At 48.1% G+C, this 17,777-nt stretch overlaps 1 protein-coding gene across 1 annotated transcript; it reads right to left on the bottom strand.

Annotated features, from left to right (window-relative positions):
* Positions 1 to 472: 472 nt before the first annotated feature.
* mcm3ap (minichromosome maintenance complex component 3 associated protein) lies at positions 473 to 16,775 on the bottom strand. Its single transcript, XM_023336678.1, has 28 exons — positions 14,532 to 16,775; positions 13,640 to 13,887; positions 12,869 to 12,950; positions 12,421 to 12,574; positions 12,154 to 12,347; positions 11,936 to 12,075; positions 11,465 to 11,662; positions 11,126 to 11,394; positions 10,348 to 10,510; positions 10,071 to 10,228; positions 9,731 to 9,978; positions 9,083 to 9,276; positions 8,908 to 9,008; positions 8,703 to 8,834; positions 8,468 to 8,581; positions 7,756 to 7,908; positions 7,483 to 7,680; positions 7,340 to 7,408; positions 7,136 to 7,264; positions 6,348 to 6,492; positions 5,881 to 6,133; positions 4,635 to 4,732; positions 4,157 to 4,547; positions 3,488 to 3,763; positions 2,171 to 2,303; positions 1,442 to 1,645; positions 1,107 to 1,239; positions 473 to 1,017 (listed from the first exon to the last, which is right to left on the bottom strand). The coding sequence occupies exons 1-28, from the start codon at positions 16,480 to 16,482 to the stop codon at positions 790 to 792; spliced, it is 6,756 nt and encodes a 2,251-aa protein (XP_023192446.1). The 5' UTR covers positions 16,483 to 16,775; the 3' UTR covers positions 473 to 789.
* Positions 16,776 to 17,777: the final 1,002 nt, after the last annotated feature.

The raw sequence follows: 17,777 nt of genomic DNA, 5'->3' as shown, positions 1-17,777 counted from the left end.
TTCAAACTGGAACAAAACAACCAAAACTGACTGGGATGTCAGAAAATAACATGTTTTATTGAGTCTTAAACATAAACAATAAAATATTAAAGTCAACGATGTCATAGACTTTAAATATTTTGAAATGATAAAATAATGTATTTAATGACTGTAATGTTTTCTAGTAATAATTATTACAGCTTTTTTCTGTAAAACAAAACAGGATCTCAGTCCAATAGATCAAGTTTTCCTTTTGTTGAACTAAAATATTTTAAATAACAATTAAAACCAAGTTTTAATTTAAATGGCTTTAAAACATTATTACAATATTCAGTCTTATGTCAAATCTGAATCATTTACATAAGATTATAGAAACAATATTTCTTCAAATTAAATTTACTTCCTGCCTGAGGGAACCACATGACCCGGTTCTGGTCCAGAACAGTCAAGTTCAGAGTAAAATGTGAAATACTCACTGCAGAACCGGACTCTCCAGAACCAGAACACCGGTCGGCTCCTGCTCTGCAGATGAAACCGCATCTCCCAGCAGCCTTCAGCTGCTCGGGGGCGGGGCTACAGCCGAGCCGTCCAATCAGATCCTCGACCTCCTCCAGGATTTAATCACAAACAAGCTGAAGGTTTTACATGAAAATATTTATTTAATATTTGAACAGAATGAAAATAAAACGATTCCAACACATTATTTATCATCGGAGTCCAAGACAAGAAGAACCCGACTCTACAAAACTAAATATTTATAAAAGTCCTGATTTTAGTTCTTCTGATAATAAAAATCCATCTTCATCATCTTCAGTCGTCCACGATGCTCAGCAGGGCGCTGAGCTTCAGCCTGCAGGTCTGTTCTTCTTCTCTGCTCGCCACAATCTGCTGCTGCAGCGCCTGCAGCCTCCGGGCCAGAGGGACGGGTGGCGTCGCGGACCGGGACGCTCCGGACCCGGACACCCCGGACCGGGACGCTCCGGACCCAGACGCTCTGGACCGGGACGTTCCGTCCACTCGCTCCTCCGTCTCCAGTTTCTGGGAAACCAAAACGACAACAAACTTAAAAATCAACCATGAAATATTAAAGATGTGTGCAACGTGACCAGAGAAGAAGAAGAGGGAACCTGCGCGGCGGCGGGCGCAGAAACCCGCATGGTGGACGGAGAGGACAGCAGGGTGGAGGACGGGATGAAGAGCGGGGTCGCCAGGTGGTCCAACGGGTCGCCGTCCAGCCAGCGCTGCAGCTGCTCCAGACTCCTGCGGAGAGAGAGCGTTACCATGACGACAGAACGGATAACATGGAGGAGATCAGAGGAAATACAGGAATAAACGTTTTAATCCACGGATCAATCCGACCAGATTAGAACCAGAAAACCCAAACAGAACCTCCTGGAAGGTCTCGCTGAAAACTAAAGAGTCAACCGAACCAGAACCAGAACCAGAGTGTCATCATGACTACCTCCTGCTCTCGGCCTTCTCCTCCTCCAGGTTCTGCAGAACTCTGTGGGCCAGCAGCTCCTCTGCGCTGGGAGTGTGTGTGATATCCAGGCGAGGCGCTGGGGCCCCGGGGTCCTCAGGGGCCCCAGGGGCCTCCACCTGGCTGTGGAACAACTTCTGCCTCAGGGCCGGAGCCGAACGCAGAGCGCTGGGGGCCGGAGCCCATCTGACAGCAAAAACACAGGAAAATTAAAGTTTAGCTTTAATTTTTATAAAAATAAAATCAATCAGCAGAATTAAAAACTTTTCTTTTCAGCAGCAGTGCTGTTCAAAAATGTTACTTTCTTTATTTTCTACCTAAACATTTAATATATTTACTTAATACTTTAATGAAATAAAGTCAGAAAGGGAAGCAGAAATCATAAATAAAAAGCTGAAGTTGTTTTGAGCTCAGTGAGAAATAAATATTTTTCCCAGCAGGATTTTGGTCTCAGGAAAATCATTTCCTGTTTCTTTACCAAGTTGAATCAAAACAGATTTTGGTGCTTCAGAGTTAAAGCCTGTTAAAAATGAATGGAATCATTTTCTACTGTAAGAAAATATTCATTTATAATTTAAAAATAAAACGTCTCCATCTGGACAAACGTTGACACTCCTGATGTTCAGAAACACTGAGGTCCAAACGACCGAGTCCAGATCAGATCAAACCAGCCGAGGAGTCAGGAGAGAAACCAGGAAACATCTTCCTCACCTCTCCTCTTCCTCCTGCTGCGTCTCCCTGTGGGTCCGATCCACGGCCAGAACCCACTCAGCTGGAGGCCGGAACCCGTCCAGGGAACCGCTGGGGAAGAAAACCAGAACCTCTCCGTCCACCGTCAGCGAGTCTGGAGCAGAGAGCAACAATTAGAGCAACAATTAGAGCAACAATTAGAGCAACAATTAGAGCAACAGTTAGAGCAACAGCAACAATTAGAGCAACAATTAGAGCAACAGTTAGAGCAACAGCAACAATTAGAGCAACAGTTAGAGCAACAGCAACAATTAGAGCAACAATTAGAGCAACAGCAACAATTAGAGCAACAATTAGAGCAACAGCAACAATTAGAGCAACAATTAGAGCAACAGTTAGAGCAACAGCAACAGTTAGAGCAACAATTAGAGCAACAGCAACAATTAGAGCAACAATTAGAGCAACAGCAACAATTAGAGCAACAATTAGAGCAACAGCAACAATTAGAGCAACAATTAGAGCAACAATTAGAGCAACAATTAGAGCAACAGCAACAATTAGAGCAACAATTAGAGCAACAATTAGAGCAACAGCAACAATTAGAGCAACAATTAGAGCAACAGCAACAATTAGAGCAACAATTAGAGCAACAGCAACAATTAGAGCAACAATTAGAGCAACAGCAACAATTAGAGCAACAGCAACAATTAGAGCAACAGTTAGAGCAACAATTAGAGCAACAGTTAGAGCAACAGCAACAATTAGAGCAACAATTAGAGCAACAGCAACAGTTAGAGCAACAGCAACAATTAGAGCAACAATTAGAGCAACAGCAACAGTTAGAGCAACAGCAACAATTAGAGCAACAGCAACAATTAGAGCAACAATTAGAGCAACAGCAACAATTAGAGCAACAATTAGAGCAACAGCAACAATTAGAGCAACAATTAGAGCAACAGCAACAATTAGAGCAACAATTAGAGCAACAGCAACAATTAGAGCAACAGCAACAGTTAGAGCAACAGTTAGAGCAACAGCAGAGGTTATGTTGGGAAACTCGCAGTAGGAAATATATCACTGATGAAACTTCCTGATTAATTTCTTGTCAGTTTAAGAGAGGAGGTGGGGTCAAAGGTCAGAGTTGAGGAGCATTAAAATATATTCCAGTAAAACCAGTTAACTCTGAAAGACCTTCAGAAAATCTGCAGGATTATTGATGAAGATGATGATGACTGGTTATTATCATTATTGATGGTTATTAGTGATGAAGACGATTGTGTCTAGAAGTAGAGTGGAGACAGAACCTCCAGGAGGTTCTGGTGGTTCTGGAAGTGGTACCTGGAGCAGCAGGCGGTCCAGTTGGCTGCCAGTCCTTCAGCTTGTGGTCGATGAAGATGAGGACGACGTCGTCCCAGGGAATCAGGCTGCAGGCCGCCCCCGGGCCGATGCCGCCCCGGGTCAGTCCGGGCCTGGGGCGCCGGCTGAGTGGAGGCGTCAGTCGGACCCGCTCCAGAAGGTTCTCCAGCCGGGACATGAGGAGCGGCTGACTGTGGCGTGAAGTTGGGATGTGAGCGGCGTAACGAAAGATGGAGGCGCAGAGATCAGGCCAGGAGTCTGACAGGAGGAGGAAGAGTTAGTGACCCTAAACCTGACCTCTGACCTCATCCACACTCTTCTGCAGATAATCATTATATTAGTAAACAATTAGACTATCAGTTATTCTGACAATCAATTGATTAATTGAATAAAAAAGCTGCCACATTCTGGAGATTTATCATGTAATTTTTTAAAATTATTTTATAGATACATAAGAATGTAAATAAAAATAAATGTTTATTTAAAGTCTAAAATCCTGAAACCAACATGTGAAACAGCAAACGGTTAATCTGGGATTATTGTTTATTAAGAGTTTGTATAATCCAGTTAACGATTCACTGATTACTGAACTAGTTGGCGATCACTTCAATAATCGATTAATCAGGATCAATGGTTCCAGTCTGGTCCCACCTGCAGCAGGAAGCTCCTCCCACTCCGGCAGCTGCAGGCCGAGCAGCGCCGTCCTCAGCCAGCCCAGCTGCAGCGGCGAGTTCCAGCCCAGGTGAGGGATGAACTCTCGGGTCTCCGGCTCGCTGAACTCGGCAGGCGGCCATGACAGGCAGCTCAGCTCCGGGGACGCCACTCTGTCCGCCACGTGGGTCAGGACGGCGTTGTACAGCCGGACCGCCGGCGCCGGGCCCTGGCAGGGCAGCCGGGCGGCGGCCCGGTTCTGCCGGTTGGAGTAAACTCTGGGGCAGAACTCCTGGCTCAGCGCGGCTTCGACCAGCTGGACCAGCGGCCGGCAGGACAGCGGCGGGGTCGGAGGGCGGCGGGCCAGCAGCCAGCGGACGGCCCGGGTCAGCTGCTCAGAGACAGAGAGAAGAACCGGTGGAGAAACGGTGCAGCCGGAGGTCCGGGTCCGAAACGCTGCAGGACTTTTAGGTTCTACCTGCTGGGATCCCTGCAGGTCGCTGGTGGAGTCTGGGATGAAGACGAGCAGGAAGTCTGAGATCAACTCTTCCTCCATCAGAGCCTGGAGCTGCAGGGCTGAGAGACACAGAACCGTGATGACAAGCAGGCAGGGACCGGACCGGACCGGACCAGAACCATGACGACAAGCAGGCCAATCAACCAGAACCGGACCAGAACAGGACCGGGACCAGAACCGGACCGGAACAGGACAGCAAACAAGCATTGATCTAGTTCAGGGGGTGCAAAGTGGGTCCTGGAGGCCCCTGAGGTTCTGGCGTCCTGCAGGTTCTAGTTCTCTCCCTGGTACCAACAACCTTTCAGCAGGTCCAAGTTCTCCTTCAGCCTCTAATGATCCATCATTGGATCCGGTGAGTTAAACCAGAGAGAGACCAGAACCTGCAGGATGCCGGGCCCTCAGGGGCCTCAGGGGCCTCAGGGCCCTCAGGGCCCTCAGGGGCCTCAGGGACCTCAGGGGCCTCAGGGACCTCAGGGCCCTCAGGGACCTCAGGGGCCTCAGGGACCTCAGGGGCCTCAGGGCCCTCAGGGACCTCAGGGACCCACGTTGGGGTCCACTGATTTAGTTATTAGTTTGACGAGAAAATAATTTCTCATTCTCCAAGTTTCTTTTTCACCACTTAACTTTTTTCCACACAATATTAGAAAAAACATTAAAAGACTAAAATAAATATTTAAATTCATTTTTTAAATAAGAAAATCAACATTTTATTGCCTAAAATGCAGCAACAGCCTCCTTTTATTAATTAATCATCAGAATAATTAATTAAATGTCAGAATTATTGATTATTCTGATAATGAGATAAAAAGATTCAAATGAATAAATAATTAATTTTCTTTAAACATTTAATGATCATCTGATCATTTGGAGAATCTGCAGTTAAAAAATCAACATGTGAAAAACAACAATACTGCAGGATTGATCTATTGATTATTTTTTGGATAAACTGATTAATAATTGATAATAAAAGGTGCCTAAAATTTTTTTAAGACAAATAATGTTTTTAAGTTTTGCTTATTGCTGCTCTCAGTGTTTTCATTTTTCCAGCAAAGTCTCCAATTAATTTATCGATTACTAAATTAGTTGATGATTATTTCAGTAACTGATTAATCACGATTAATCGTTTCAGCCCTGAACTGGACGGATCCCTGACTGTTGCAGACGGGTGAACAGATGGAGCGATGGCGGGTCATCTCCCAGGAATCACCTTCTTCCAGCCTCTCGGCGTCCGCAGCGCCCCGTTGCCATGGCACCAGGACCACCAGCGGCAGCGGGCAGTTCCAGCTGCTGATCTGCTGCAGCTGTTTGAGCTGCAGCAGGGCGGAGAGCAGAGGGACGTCCTGCTCCGCCTGCTCCGCCTGCAGGAGGGGCAGCAGCATCATGATGGCCGCGGCGCCGCGCAGCTCGCAGCGCTCCTCCGCTCCGGACAGGCCGGCATCGGTCAGCGGACCTCTGGATGCCTGGAGAGACGGAGGAAAGCTCAGCAGAGCCGGGTCGCTCCGATCACAGGAATCTGACACGACTACAATCTGCTGCTCTAAAGAGCAAAACCAGGTTTCATTCAGTTTTTCTTCTTTGGAATCAACTGAAAATAATCTATAAATCTAGAAAATGACTCTGGGAACAAAGTTGATCTCCACCTTCCAGCTCCTCCTCCCTGACCTTTAACCTGACCTTCACTGTGACGTGGACTTTGTGAGTTCTGTGTCCGTTGTCCTGCAGGCTGTTGGAGACACGCAGCGTCCTCAGCGTCCCGTCTCTCTGCTCCTCCGACTCCGAGTCGGCGCCGAGTTTCACCTCCAGCCAGTCCGACAGAACCCTGAGCACAGACAGCAGCAAACGGGTTCATTCAGAACGTCTGCTTTGATTTTAGCTTGATTTTAAAAACTGTTTGGATTGGTGGGATTTTTTCTCCTGTCTGGATAAACTGATGTTTTCAGTCCCAACACTGAAACACGGCGGTGGCAGCATTATGCTGAGGTTCTACAGCCTTAAGAGATTTTCTCTAAAGTATGTCACAATAAATGAATATTTAGACTATCGTGTACTGAAACAATCAATCATGATTAATGGATTCTTTAAATTATTGTCAAATAATTTAAGAAATTGATTAATTGTTGAGTTTACAGACGATACAAAAACAAGAACAGAGTCAGAGCAGCAATGAAACCAAATTATTCATCTTGATTAATCTTCATAATAATCGATTAATTAACAGAATACTTAATCATAATAAAAACTGATTGTCAGAATAATCAATAGAATATTAAATTTTAGCGACTGTCAAAACAATTGATAAAAAATCCATTAATTGTCTAAATAATCGATAGAATGATCATCGATTAATCATCAGAATTTAATAATCAATCATCAGAGTAATTGATAAAATAACCGATTAATCGTCCCGACTGATTGACAGATGAATCAATCACTAATCGGTCGGTTCCGCCTGGCCTGCTCACCGGTCCGCCGGGCCGGCCTCCCGTTCGCTGGGCAGCAGCAGCAGAACCTTCCAGAAGATCCGGTCCGTCGGGTTCGGGACGTTTTCCGTGGCCAGCGCCGGCAGATCCAACGGCTTCCAGCACGTCTCCCTGAGAGAAACACCAGAACCGGGTCAAAGTTCTGCTTCAGGACCCGACCCTCGGAGCGATTGGACCCGGACTCACTCCAGCAGCTGCTGGTAGAAAGACTGGACCCTCATCTGGTGGACGGCGCCGCGGCGCATCCGCAGCAACCTGAACAAACAGGAGACCCGTTTTAGCTTCGCCTCGCTCCGCGGCGCAGCAAGGCGAGGCCGGGACGGACCCACCTGGTGCTGGACACGGTCAACACGCCGGCGTTCCCCAGGTCCACCAGGCCCCGGGCCAGGTCTGCCATGGAGGGCCTCTGGGGGGCGCTGGGGGCCAGGGCCCGCAGCTTGAAGCGAGGATCCACGCAGCACGGCGCCGCAGGAAAACTCCTCATCTGACGCTTCAGCTGGCGGCGGACGGCGACCACATCGCTCCACCTGGAGGTTCACGCAAAACTTTAACTAGGCCCAAACTCATCCAGGTTCTACGCTGACGTTCTGATCCGTTTCAACCTTTTGATGAACTTATGGATCCGTTCCAGCTGAGCCTCCAGAACATCCTCTGCTAGCTGAGCGACGTCTGCAGCCAACGTCTCCTCGATCAGGCTGCTGCAGATCTGATCGCTGCATCGGGCCAGACGCTCGGCTTGCTCAGCCACAGCCACCCTGGAAAAACAAAACGGCTCAAAGATCCAACAAACGGAAAAGTGAAATCTGAGCGAGACGATTCTACCGCCGGTTCTAACGGCTCTAATCAGAACCTGATCAGTTATGATGGAAAGAAAGAAAATTTTGCATCTTTTAGGATCTAAATGGATGAAAACAAAGTTAAAAAGTGTAAAAAAAAAAAACTAAGTTGTACTAAAAGGAGTTAGCATATGAGCTAAGCTATTCAAGCCTGAAATAGCATCTCAACACGTAGCAGCTAACGCTAATGTGAGCCTCCACATTTCTACAGAAGCTCCATGAAGGACCAGAAAGATGAACGGATAGAAAAACTTTGATCCAATCTGATGGAGGAAGAACAGATAAAAACCTAGAAATATTCCTGCTGTTAATAATCCTCATATAACGTCGATTTATTCAGTCATTCAACAGAAAAACTGTTTTTGGATTGAAAATCCCACTGCTGGTCTTCAGATGTCCTAAAAACCTGAACTAAACCAGGGGTGTACTTCCTTTTCACCACGTCTTCAGTCTATCAAACGGGTTCAGGAAGTCTTACTGGATCTCGGCGGCGGCGGTTTCCCTCACGACTTCAGCAACGACCTGCTGGACGACCTCTGAGCAGAGAGAGCAGCTGAACTGGGCCAGGAAGGCTTGGCGCTCCTGACGGCGCCTGAGACGCAGAGGAAACGCAGAAACATGGACACAGAGCGGAAAACGTAGAAACATCCAGCGGGGTCCCCCTGTCCTGATGGAGGTCGGGTTGGGACCTGCAGTGCATTGTGGGAACCGACCTGGCCTCCTCCAGTCTGCGCCGCTCCTCAGCGAGCCGCTCCTGCTCCAGCTGGATCTCTGACGCTGAAACCTCCGTCATCATCTGCTCCAACACCTCCTGCACCACAACCTCCAGCTGCGCCTCGCTCTCCCTGCGTGAACACCATCACAGATCATCGAAGCGTCCGCCTGACGCGCAGAACCAAACGCTGAGCGCTAGCTTACCGCAGGGCTGCTCTGGCGTAGCTGGCGCCTCCGTCAGCGAGCGCTCTGACTTCGGCCTCCACCACTTCCTCCAGCAGCGCCTCCGCCGCCGCCAGGACATCCTGGAACACAACGCAGCAGAACGTCAGCACAGAACCAAGATGGCGGACGGCAGAGTCTGCCGGCTGCCTCCCACCTCCTCGCTGTAGAGCGGCTGGGGTTTGGGTGGAGGTGACGGAGGTTTGGTAGGTTCAGGCGGAGCGATCGGCTGGAAGATGGGAGCCGCCGGCGGGAACGGCTCTCCGGTCTCAGCCGGAGCGTCGGGAACGATGACCGGCGGTGGCGGCGGCACCTCGACGCGCGGCGGGGAGGAAACCACAACGCTGTCAGCTGGAACCAGAAAACATTCACGTGATTTACCGTTCTGAACCGATCAGCATTCATTTAATGCAGAATTATTTATGGAATTATGACAGAAAATATTAAACCGTCTTGAACTTATGAAGGTTTTCAAACTTTTTTTTTTTTTCCTGTTTCGTCCCAAAAAACTGATTTATTTGAAGAGGAAAAAAAAAACAAAAAAATGCTAAATTGTCTTAGACGAGCCATGAATCCAGTCGGATGGTGAACTTTCTTAAAGTCTTACTGGACTTCCTGACCCAGTTTCTGTTTCATCAGAAACACGAGCTGATAACGAATCGATGGGACCAAAACGGTGAATCAATAAATTAGAAAACCAAAATTAAAGAGCAAATCCTGGGAAAGTTCCATAGATGAACTTTTTGCCTGACTGAGATATTGATAATCAGAACCAGGAAGTGAGCAGGAAGTGAGCAGGAAGTACCAGTCTGTGCGGCCCCGGCGCCTCGGGGGTTAACGTATCCGTAGCCGGGCTCCGCCAGCAGCCCGTCTCCTCTGTATCTGTTGTAGGAGTCGAAGCTGCAGACGGGACGGTGCTGCGGCGGGTCGGGGACCCGACCTCCGTTTACCACCTCCCCGATCAGCGGCGCCTTCTTGGACAGGATGACCTCTGACCTCTTCAGGGACAGCGGGAGCTCCGGCTCCTGGAAGTTCCGACTCAGCTCCACCAGCCTGAGGAGAACCGCACAGAACGTTCCTCCGTCAAAGACTCACCGACCCGGACCGCGACCCAAACAGCCTCTGTGAAGGTCAAGCCGCCTCACCCGTCGTTGACGTTGAGGCCGTACTGCTGGACGAAGTCCGTTGCTTCAGACGCACTGCGGAACATCAACATGCGGACGATGTCGTCGACGGGGAACGGGGTGGATCGCGTGCCGAAGGTGTGAGCCGTGATCAGGGCCTTCAGGGCCTTCGATCGGACCTGCAAACAGAACCACAGCCCGGACGATTAAAACCCAAAAACCAGCACTGACTGAACGTCCTCTTGTCAGAGAATCAAACAGGAAGTGATGAGCAGCAGGTTTCCTGTTGGTTCCCCACCTGGTTGAAGTATCGGTGCAGCAGGCAGCTGGACAGGTAAGAAGCTCCTTTCACCAGCTTGAAGAAGCGCACAAAGTTGTTGCTGCTGACGGCCGCGAAGGCTTGAACCGCAAACTTCACCTCCGGAGATTTCCGGACCTCGTCGCGGAACTGCTGCACCTCCCTGTGGGGACAGGAAGTCGTCAAAACGCCGTGAGGAACGACGGCGTCCGGCCTGGACTTATCGGTCAGAATGGGGGGAAACCTGAAGGCGGTTCTGATCCAGTTGTTTCAGGAAACGATTAATTATGATTAATTAAATCATCAATTAAATTAGCAATCGATTAACAAAAACTAAAAAAGGCAATTTGGTGAAAAAACAACACAGAGCTTTAGTTATAAACATTATGGATTTAAGATTTAAAAAAGCTTTATAAATATTTTTTATTGAAGTTACAAAAAGTTTTTTAGCTGCGGATCCATCTTTGATTCAAAAGTTCAAGTGTTCACTAAAGGAGCGCTACTTAGGCAAAAAAAAATATTTTCTTATTTAAAAAAGAATTGTATTATTTGTTTATCTGAATCTTTAACGTATTTAAAATATTGCATAAAAAACACTGAAGTGGTTCAATAAAAACATGGCAGAAAATTTTTATAATCTTAATAGCCAATTAATCACCGTAGTAACTGATTGTCAGAATAACTGATTAATCCTAACCAACAGAGTAATGGATTACTAATATAACGGTTGGTTTCAGGCCGCGGCGCTGCAGCAGGCTGAGGTCTCAGAGCGACTGACCGCAGGATGTCGCCGTCGTTGAGCTTCAGCAGGACGCTGTACTGGCGGAACTCGGCCTCCAGGGGGCAGAACGTCTGCTGCGTCGCCAGATCCTCGTACATTTCCTTCAGACTCTGCAGACACTTGGTCATGTTCTCGTTGTTGATCTTGGCGTCGAAGGACGACATGTGCTGCTCGCAGAGGTGGTGGGCGCAGTGAACGTGGAACCTGGTGCATTTCTCGATCAGCGACACGGTGTGGGGGCAGCAGAGCCGCTGCTGGGTGATGTCCTGAGCACAGCGGGACCGTCAAACCGCCGCCGTGCGGGAATCTGCTGGACGTCGCCGCTCTGACGCTTACCTTGCGAATGCCTCGGGTTCGGTTCCACACAAAGTCGTACCAGTCTCTGTGGCTGTCCGGACCCCGGTCCATGATCTGGGTCACCAGGTAGTCCATGGTCATGCTGAGCACCGGGAGGGGCCGCAGCTCGTGAGGAAGAGGCTCCTCCTGGTCGGCCGAGGAGCGGCTGTACTCCTTTATAGCAGCTGCATGATCCACCTGGTGGGAGCAGAACAGACCAGTTCCTTCTGGATGAAGGTTTCCACAGGATCCCTGGACGTCTGGCTTCAACATCAACTCACATATGAATACAAACATTTCCATTACTGTGCAAATTAAACAGCTAAATGAGTCTGGAAACAAATGTTTAAGAGAAAGAGACAAAGTTCTTCACTGAAACATCTCCTGAATCTTCAAGAGATGATCAGAAACTATTTGGATCAGTTCGGACTGGGATCAGATGCCGGCCGGCAGAATGTTTCAGGTTCTTACCACCTCCGTGTTCTGGACCACCTCGTACACGCTGAGCTGGTTCCGTGTCTCCCTCATGTACCTCTCCTTCTCTGGACACATGTCCGGACACGTCCCCACAAACACCTTGGACAGGTCCAGGTCCGTCCTCTTGGGTCGTCCTGAGGGACACGAGGACGGGACGGTCAGGTTTTCAGAGGCGTTTGCAGCTGCAGCAGACAGACAGACATCGTCCTCACCTTGACGCAGGACTTTGTCTCTCTGCTCCAGGAGACGGTACTTGTCCTCTGCGGTCTCGGCGACCTGTCCGACCAGGTGGACCAGGGAGGACGGGACGAGACGCTCCGACCCCTGGGACTCGGCGACGTTCTCCTTATGAGGCTCCGAGTCAAACGGCAGCAGCTTGGCTGGAGACGGCCTCCTCACCGGAGAGCTGCAGGAGGCGAGACGCAGAGCTGCAGCCGAACCCAGACGGAACCGGTTCTGATCCGTTCAGACGAACCTACCTCTGCCTGAAGGAGGCGTGGCCGCCCAGCACCGGAGGCATCAGGGTCGGCCGTCTGAGAGGAGAACAACCCGGCTTCGGCTCCTCCGCTTTAGGACTTTCTGCTGCGGTTTGGTCGGGTTCTGCTGGCGCTCTGCTGCCTTTGTCTTCAGGACCTGAAGGAGACAAAAACTCTCCATAAACCCACTTTTATTCAAATTAATAACAATAATCTGATCTCTGAATGACCTCAATCCAAAACAAACCATCATCAAGGCCATTTTTAAATCGATGAAATTGAGCTCAACCATCAAACTAACAGATATTTTGGTGGAAAAGTTGTTAAAATGATGAATTAACAGACAGTTTTGTTCAGACCGAATAAATAAACAGCACAAGAATTTTAACAACCTAAAATTCAACGGATCATTAAATGGACTTTAAGCTTTAAATACTGAAGTTCTGCTCACTTTGTTTCTTCTTCTGCCAGAGCAGCAGCAGCTCGTGTCGGTGCAGAACCTTCCCTCTCCGCTTCGCTTTAGCAGCCGAAGCCTTAAAGACAAAACAAGATGAGATGAACTGCATGGCTGCTGTGGCTCGTCTTCACCACCAGGCTGCAGCACTGAGCAGTTTCCTGTTCCTGTCAGAAAACCATCACTACTCCCAACAAAACCAGTAAGATTTTTACTCAGTTTGTACAAAGAACGTTTAAAATAAATCATTAAGAGTAGGGCTACAACTAACGATTCTTCTATCGATTAATCACCAGAATAATCGATTAATCAATTGTTCTGGTGATTAATCTGTAAACATACCTGAAACATTCTGCAGATTTCTCATTTAATCATTTAAACTTATTTCATGCAATATTAGAAAAATATGACATGCAAATAAACAGAAAGTTAAACTCTTTTTTAAATAATAAACATGTTACTTCCTAGAATACAGAAACTATAAGCCTTTAGTGAACGTCTGAACGCCTGCAGCTCAGCAGGAACATCACAGTTTCTACTTTCTGCTTTGGCTTCATTACGGCTCTGAGTCTGTTGTTCTTTTAGAAATTGGCCTTTTTTAGAGTCAGTTAACAATTAATAAATCACTAATGTATTATTTCAACAATTGATTAATCATTTCTGTCCTAATTAAAACCCGATTCCACATACATGTCAGGAGGAAACGTCTGACTCGGATGTACGAGTCGACACAGAACCAGCTGAGACGAAGTGAGAGCAGCGACTCACGTGGTCGTCGAAGTGGACCACGGCCTGGTTCTTGTTGGGCCGGCAGACGATTTTACCCACTTTCCCGAAACGAGCGAAATGCTTCTGGATCACGTCCTTCTTGTTGAGGCTTGGAGGGACGTTCCTGACCATGATGGTGGTCAGATCGCTGGGAGACACTCCGCTCAGGCTGTCCATGCTGTCCCTGCGGGGCCCACGGCCCACAGGGGTCAACGCCTCGGAGGCTGAGGTCAAAGGGTCAGACGGGCCTGCAGAGGAGGGAGACGTTTTGTTTTAACTAGGCCACAGGAGACAGAGGAGCAGCAAAAGCAAAGGAGGTGGATGAGCAGCTTTATAAAGTACAGAACAGTAGAAAATATCGACAATAAAACAAAGAATTTGTTTTTAAATAACCAGGATTATTTCAATTGGTTAAAAACTGGACAGTTTTACAGAAAGAGCGTTTTAAATCCTGATTATTGTCTAAACATTATTATTGTTGTTGTTGTTGCTCATCCAACCAGGCGGTGGTTGGGAGGTAGAGCAGTTACTCATCCATTCATTAATCCATTCATTCATTCATCCATTCATTAATCCATTCATTCATTCATTCATTCATTCATTCATTCATCCATCCAGCGGTCTGTCGTGTGTTTGAGCTAAAAAATGTCTGAAGTTGACAGGAAATTTGAAAATATCACCGATAATTACAAAGTCTTAGAAAAAGTAAACATTTTAGAAAGATTTAAATAAATAAGTAACACTCAGCCTGGTGGCCCGCCAGGCTTATCCTGCCCTGAGGGAAAATCTGGAGTTATTGAGGCAGAAGTATTGATCCGTCCTATCAAGTATTGATCCGTCCTATCATGTATTGATCAATTCTGTTATTTTTATTAAATATTAATATTCTGACCTGAATCTTCTGGTTTCTCTGCAGTGTCTCTGCTCAGCGCCGGCGCTGTGAGAGTCTTGGCCGGCGGTTCGTCTCCCTGAGTTTCCTCTGACTCCTCCAGGACCAGGGACGGCCTCTCAACGGGGCCCCCAGCAGGGGGCCCCAGAGCGGCGGGGGGCCTCAGTGGCTCCTTCGGGGCCTCTCTCCTCACCGGGTTGCTCTGCTCCTTCCGGATCCCGATCATCGCCTGGCGAAACAGGCCCCCTGCGATGCCCCGGGCCCTCACCACCGGCCTCTTGGCGGGGTGTCTGGGCGAGTCGACGTCCGGCGGCACGGGGGCGTCGTCCTCGCCGCCCGGCTTCTCGGGGCCGCTGGCGGCCGGGTCGTCCTTCCTCTTGGCAGCTTTGCTGAGCCGAGCAAAGTTGGGCTCCGGGGCCACCTTATCTTCAGGGCCAAACTTGGACTTAGGGTTGCCGAAGGCGGGGGGGCTGATGAACGAGGGGAACGGCGAGGGCTGGGTCTGCATGGAGCTCGGGGTGAAGCTGAAGGAGGACGGCTCTGCCGTGGAGCTGGGGCCCGGCGGGGCCACCGGGTTGGTGAAGGAGAACCGAGGGCCGCCGCTGCCACCGCCTGATGGCGGGTTTGGGCCAGAGGGGGGTGCGGCCGGCTGGGAGAAGCCAGCAGAAGGGCCGGAGGGGGCCGGGCCCCGGCCACTGGGCGGCTCCGGGCTGCCGCTGAAGATGGGTTTGAACACGGCCTCGTTGGGCGGCTTGAAGCTAAACTCTGGAGGTCCAAACCCCCGGTTCTGGTTCACATTCTGAGGGGCGCTGAACAAGCTGGAGGCCGGCTGCACAAATGAGGGGTTGGAGGCGGTGGAGCTCGACGGTTTGAGAGGGCTCCCGAAAGCAGGAGGGGCCTTTCCCAAAGCTGAACGCTGACCGAACGCAGATGGTTGGACGAAGGAGGGGCTCTGTCCAAACACAGAGCTCTGGTTGAGTCCGAAAGCCGCAGCTGAGCTGCTGGTTACCACAGGAGGCTGCCCAAAGGCTGGAGCCTTGCTCATGGGAGGCTGGGTCTGGGCAGGCGGCTGTCCGAAAATGGAACCACTCTGAGTAGAAGGCTGATTAGTCGCGGATAGTTGTCCGAAAATGGAACCACTCTGAGTAGCAGGCTGGGTAGCCGTGGATGGCTGTCCGAAAATGGAACCACTCTGAGTAGCAGGCTGATTAGCCGCGGATAGTTGTCCGAAAATGGAACCACTCTGAGTAGCAGGCTGATTAGCCGCGGATAGTTGTCCGAAAATGGAACCACTCTGAGTAGCAGGCTGGGTAGCCGTGGATGGCTGTCCGAAAACGGAACCACTCTGATTAACAGGTTGCTGTCCGAAAACAGGACCAACCTGAGCTGCGGGCTGATTTGTTGCTGGTGGCTGTCCGAATATGGAACCACTCTGATTGCCGGGCTGATTAACAACAGACGTCTGTCCGAAAATGGATCCATTTGGAGCGGAAGGCTGATTTACCGTAGTCTGTCCGAAGATGGAACCACTTAGTCCTGAAGGATGATTAACAACAGAGTGCTGTCCGAAAACGGACCCACTCTGAGCTGATGCCTGATTCACCGCAGATGACTGTCCGAAGATGGAACCACTTTGCGCTGTTGGCTGATTTGATGGCTGTCCGAAGATGTAACCACCCTGACCTCCGGGCTGACTGACAACAGACGGCAGCCCAAAGATGGAGCCACCCTGAGGGGCAGGCTGGTTCACCACAGATTGTTGTCCGAAAATGGAACCACCCTGCACTGCAGGCTGAAGCGCAGCAGACTGCTGTCCGAAGGCAGGAGGTTGGAGAAAACTTTGTCCCTGGGATCCGCTGGGATTCTGCTGCCCGAATCCTTGGAACAGACCGGACTTCACGGAGCTGCTGGGGGCCTGGAAAGCTCCTCCATGCGGACTTCCAAACGGATTCATGGCGCAGATAAGCAACTTTATGGGATGTAACTGGATCCAACTGGTTCGATCTGAGCAACAGTTTGTAGCTCTACTGTTAGCATCGGCTAACTCCGACAAAAATCAATCTAAAAAAAAATGCCCCAGATGTTCATTTCTCCCGCTACTCCGGGTATCAGAAATACGAACCAAAGTCTTACATTTCATATGTATCCAATATATACAGGCTTGAAATAAAAATGATCCATCATTTTACTCGGGTTTATTGTGTTTTCGTTCAGGGTCCGCTCAAATAACTTCACACTTCCGGCTCCGGTCCGACGAAGTTTTCAGTCCCCGATTCTGCTGCCCTATACTCTGTTCCGTGACTCTAGAGCCAAAACAGCAAAGAGTAGAATATAACATATATATTTTTATTGTCCCACAATGTGAAAAGTGAGTGCTTTGTATCAAAAAATGAAGAAAATAGTTCTGTTTTTATTTAACATGTAAACTGAGAATTTTAAGCAATTAGAAAGCATGTTTAACCACACCGAAGTTTGCTTCAGATTCATTATATCTCATTTTGAAATCATAAAATAATAACTTTAACATATTGACCAACACAAATCAGTTAATGAGTAATATTGAAGTCTGTCAGATCTTGCATGATTCATTCTAATTTCTGTAGAATACTAAGATTCTGTACAATACTTTATTGAATTATCTAATAAATGTACTCAAACATTTAAAAATATGCAATTTAACTGTTTTTATGCCTGAAATCCTAAAGTCTTATAATGAAAACCAAAATATTTAGATGGATCAAACTTGAACTTTATCCCATTTTAGGCACAGATTCCTCCACGTACCATTTGAACCTTTAATGTAGCACCCTAAAGAATCATAAAACAGGGTTTATTCTGGTGTGGACAACCCGTGAGAACTGCGAAAGAATCTTATAAACTAGACAGACTTTGTGCTAAATAGAGGCTAAATAATCCTTATTGGTCTCACTCTCTTCTCCTCTATCGTTTCTCTGGAGTATTTCTCCTATTTATCTTCAGTTTTTACATTTCTATATGAGTCGCGTCTCTCAGCTCATATAGAGCTTAAATGTAAACAAATGTATCTTCTAACGACTCATATGAAACTTAAATACAAACAAATTCAACTGATAATTAACCACCAGGTGGTAGTTAATTATCTACCATGTATAGCTCAAAGGAACATTAAATCTAAAAATACTGTTACATTTAATGAAGTGCATTTTAAGACTAAATATTGTCAACATTTAGATTCTGAATTGGGGAAAATGTTGAACTAGCCCTTTAATC

The sequence above is a fragment of the Xiphophorus maculatus genome, chromosome 7 (assembly GCF_002775205.1).
Source record: "Xiphophorus maculatus strain JP 163 A chromosome 7, X_maculatus-5.0-male, whole genome shotgun sequence".
NCBI lineage: Eukaryota > Metazoa > Chordata > Actinopteri > Cyprinodontiformes > Poeciliidae > Xiphophorus > Xiphophorus maculatus.
The sequence above is the reverse complement of the archived record's forward strand: the minus strand, read 5'-3'. Positions and strand labels throughout refer to the sequence as shown.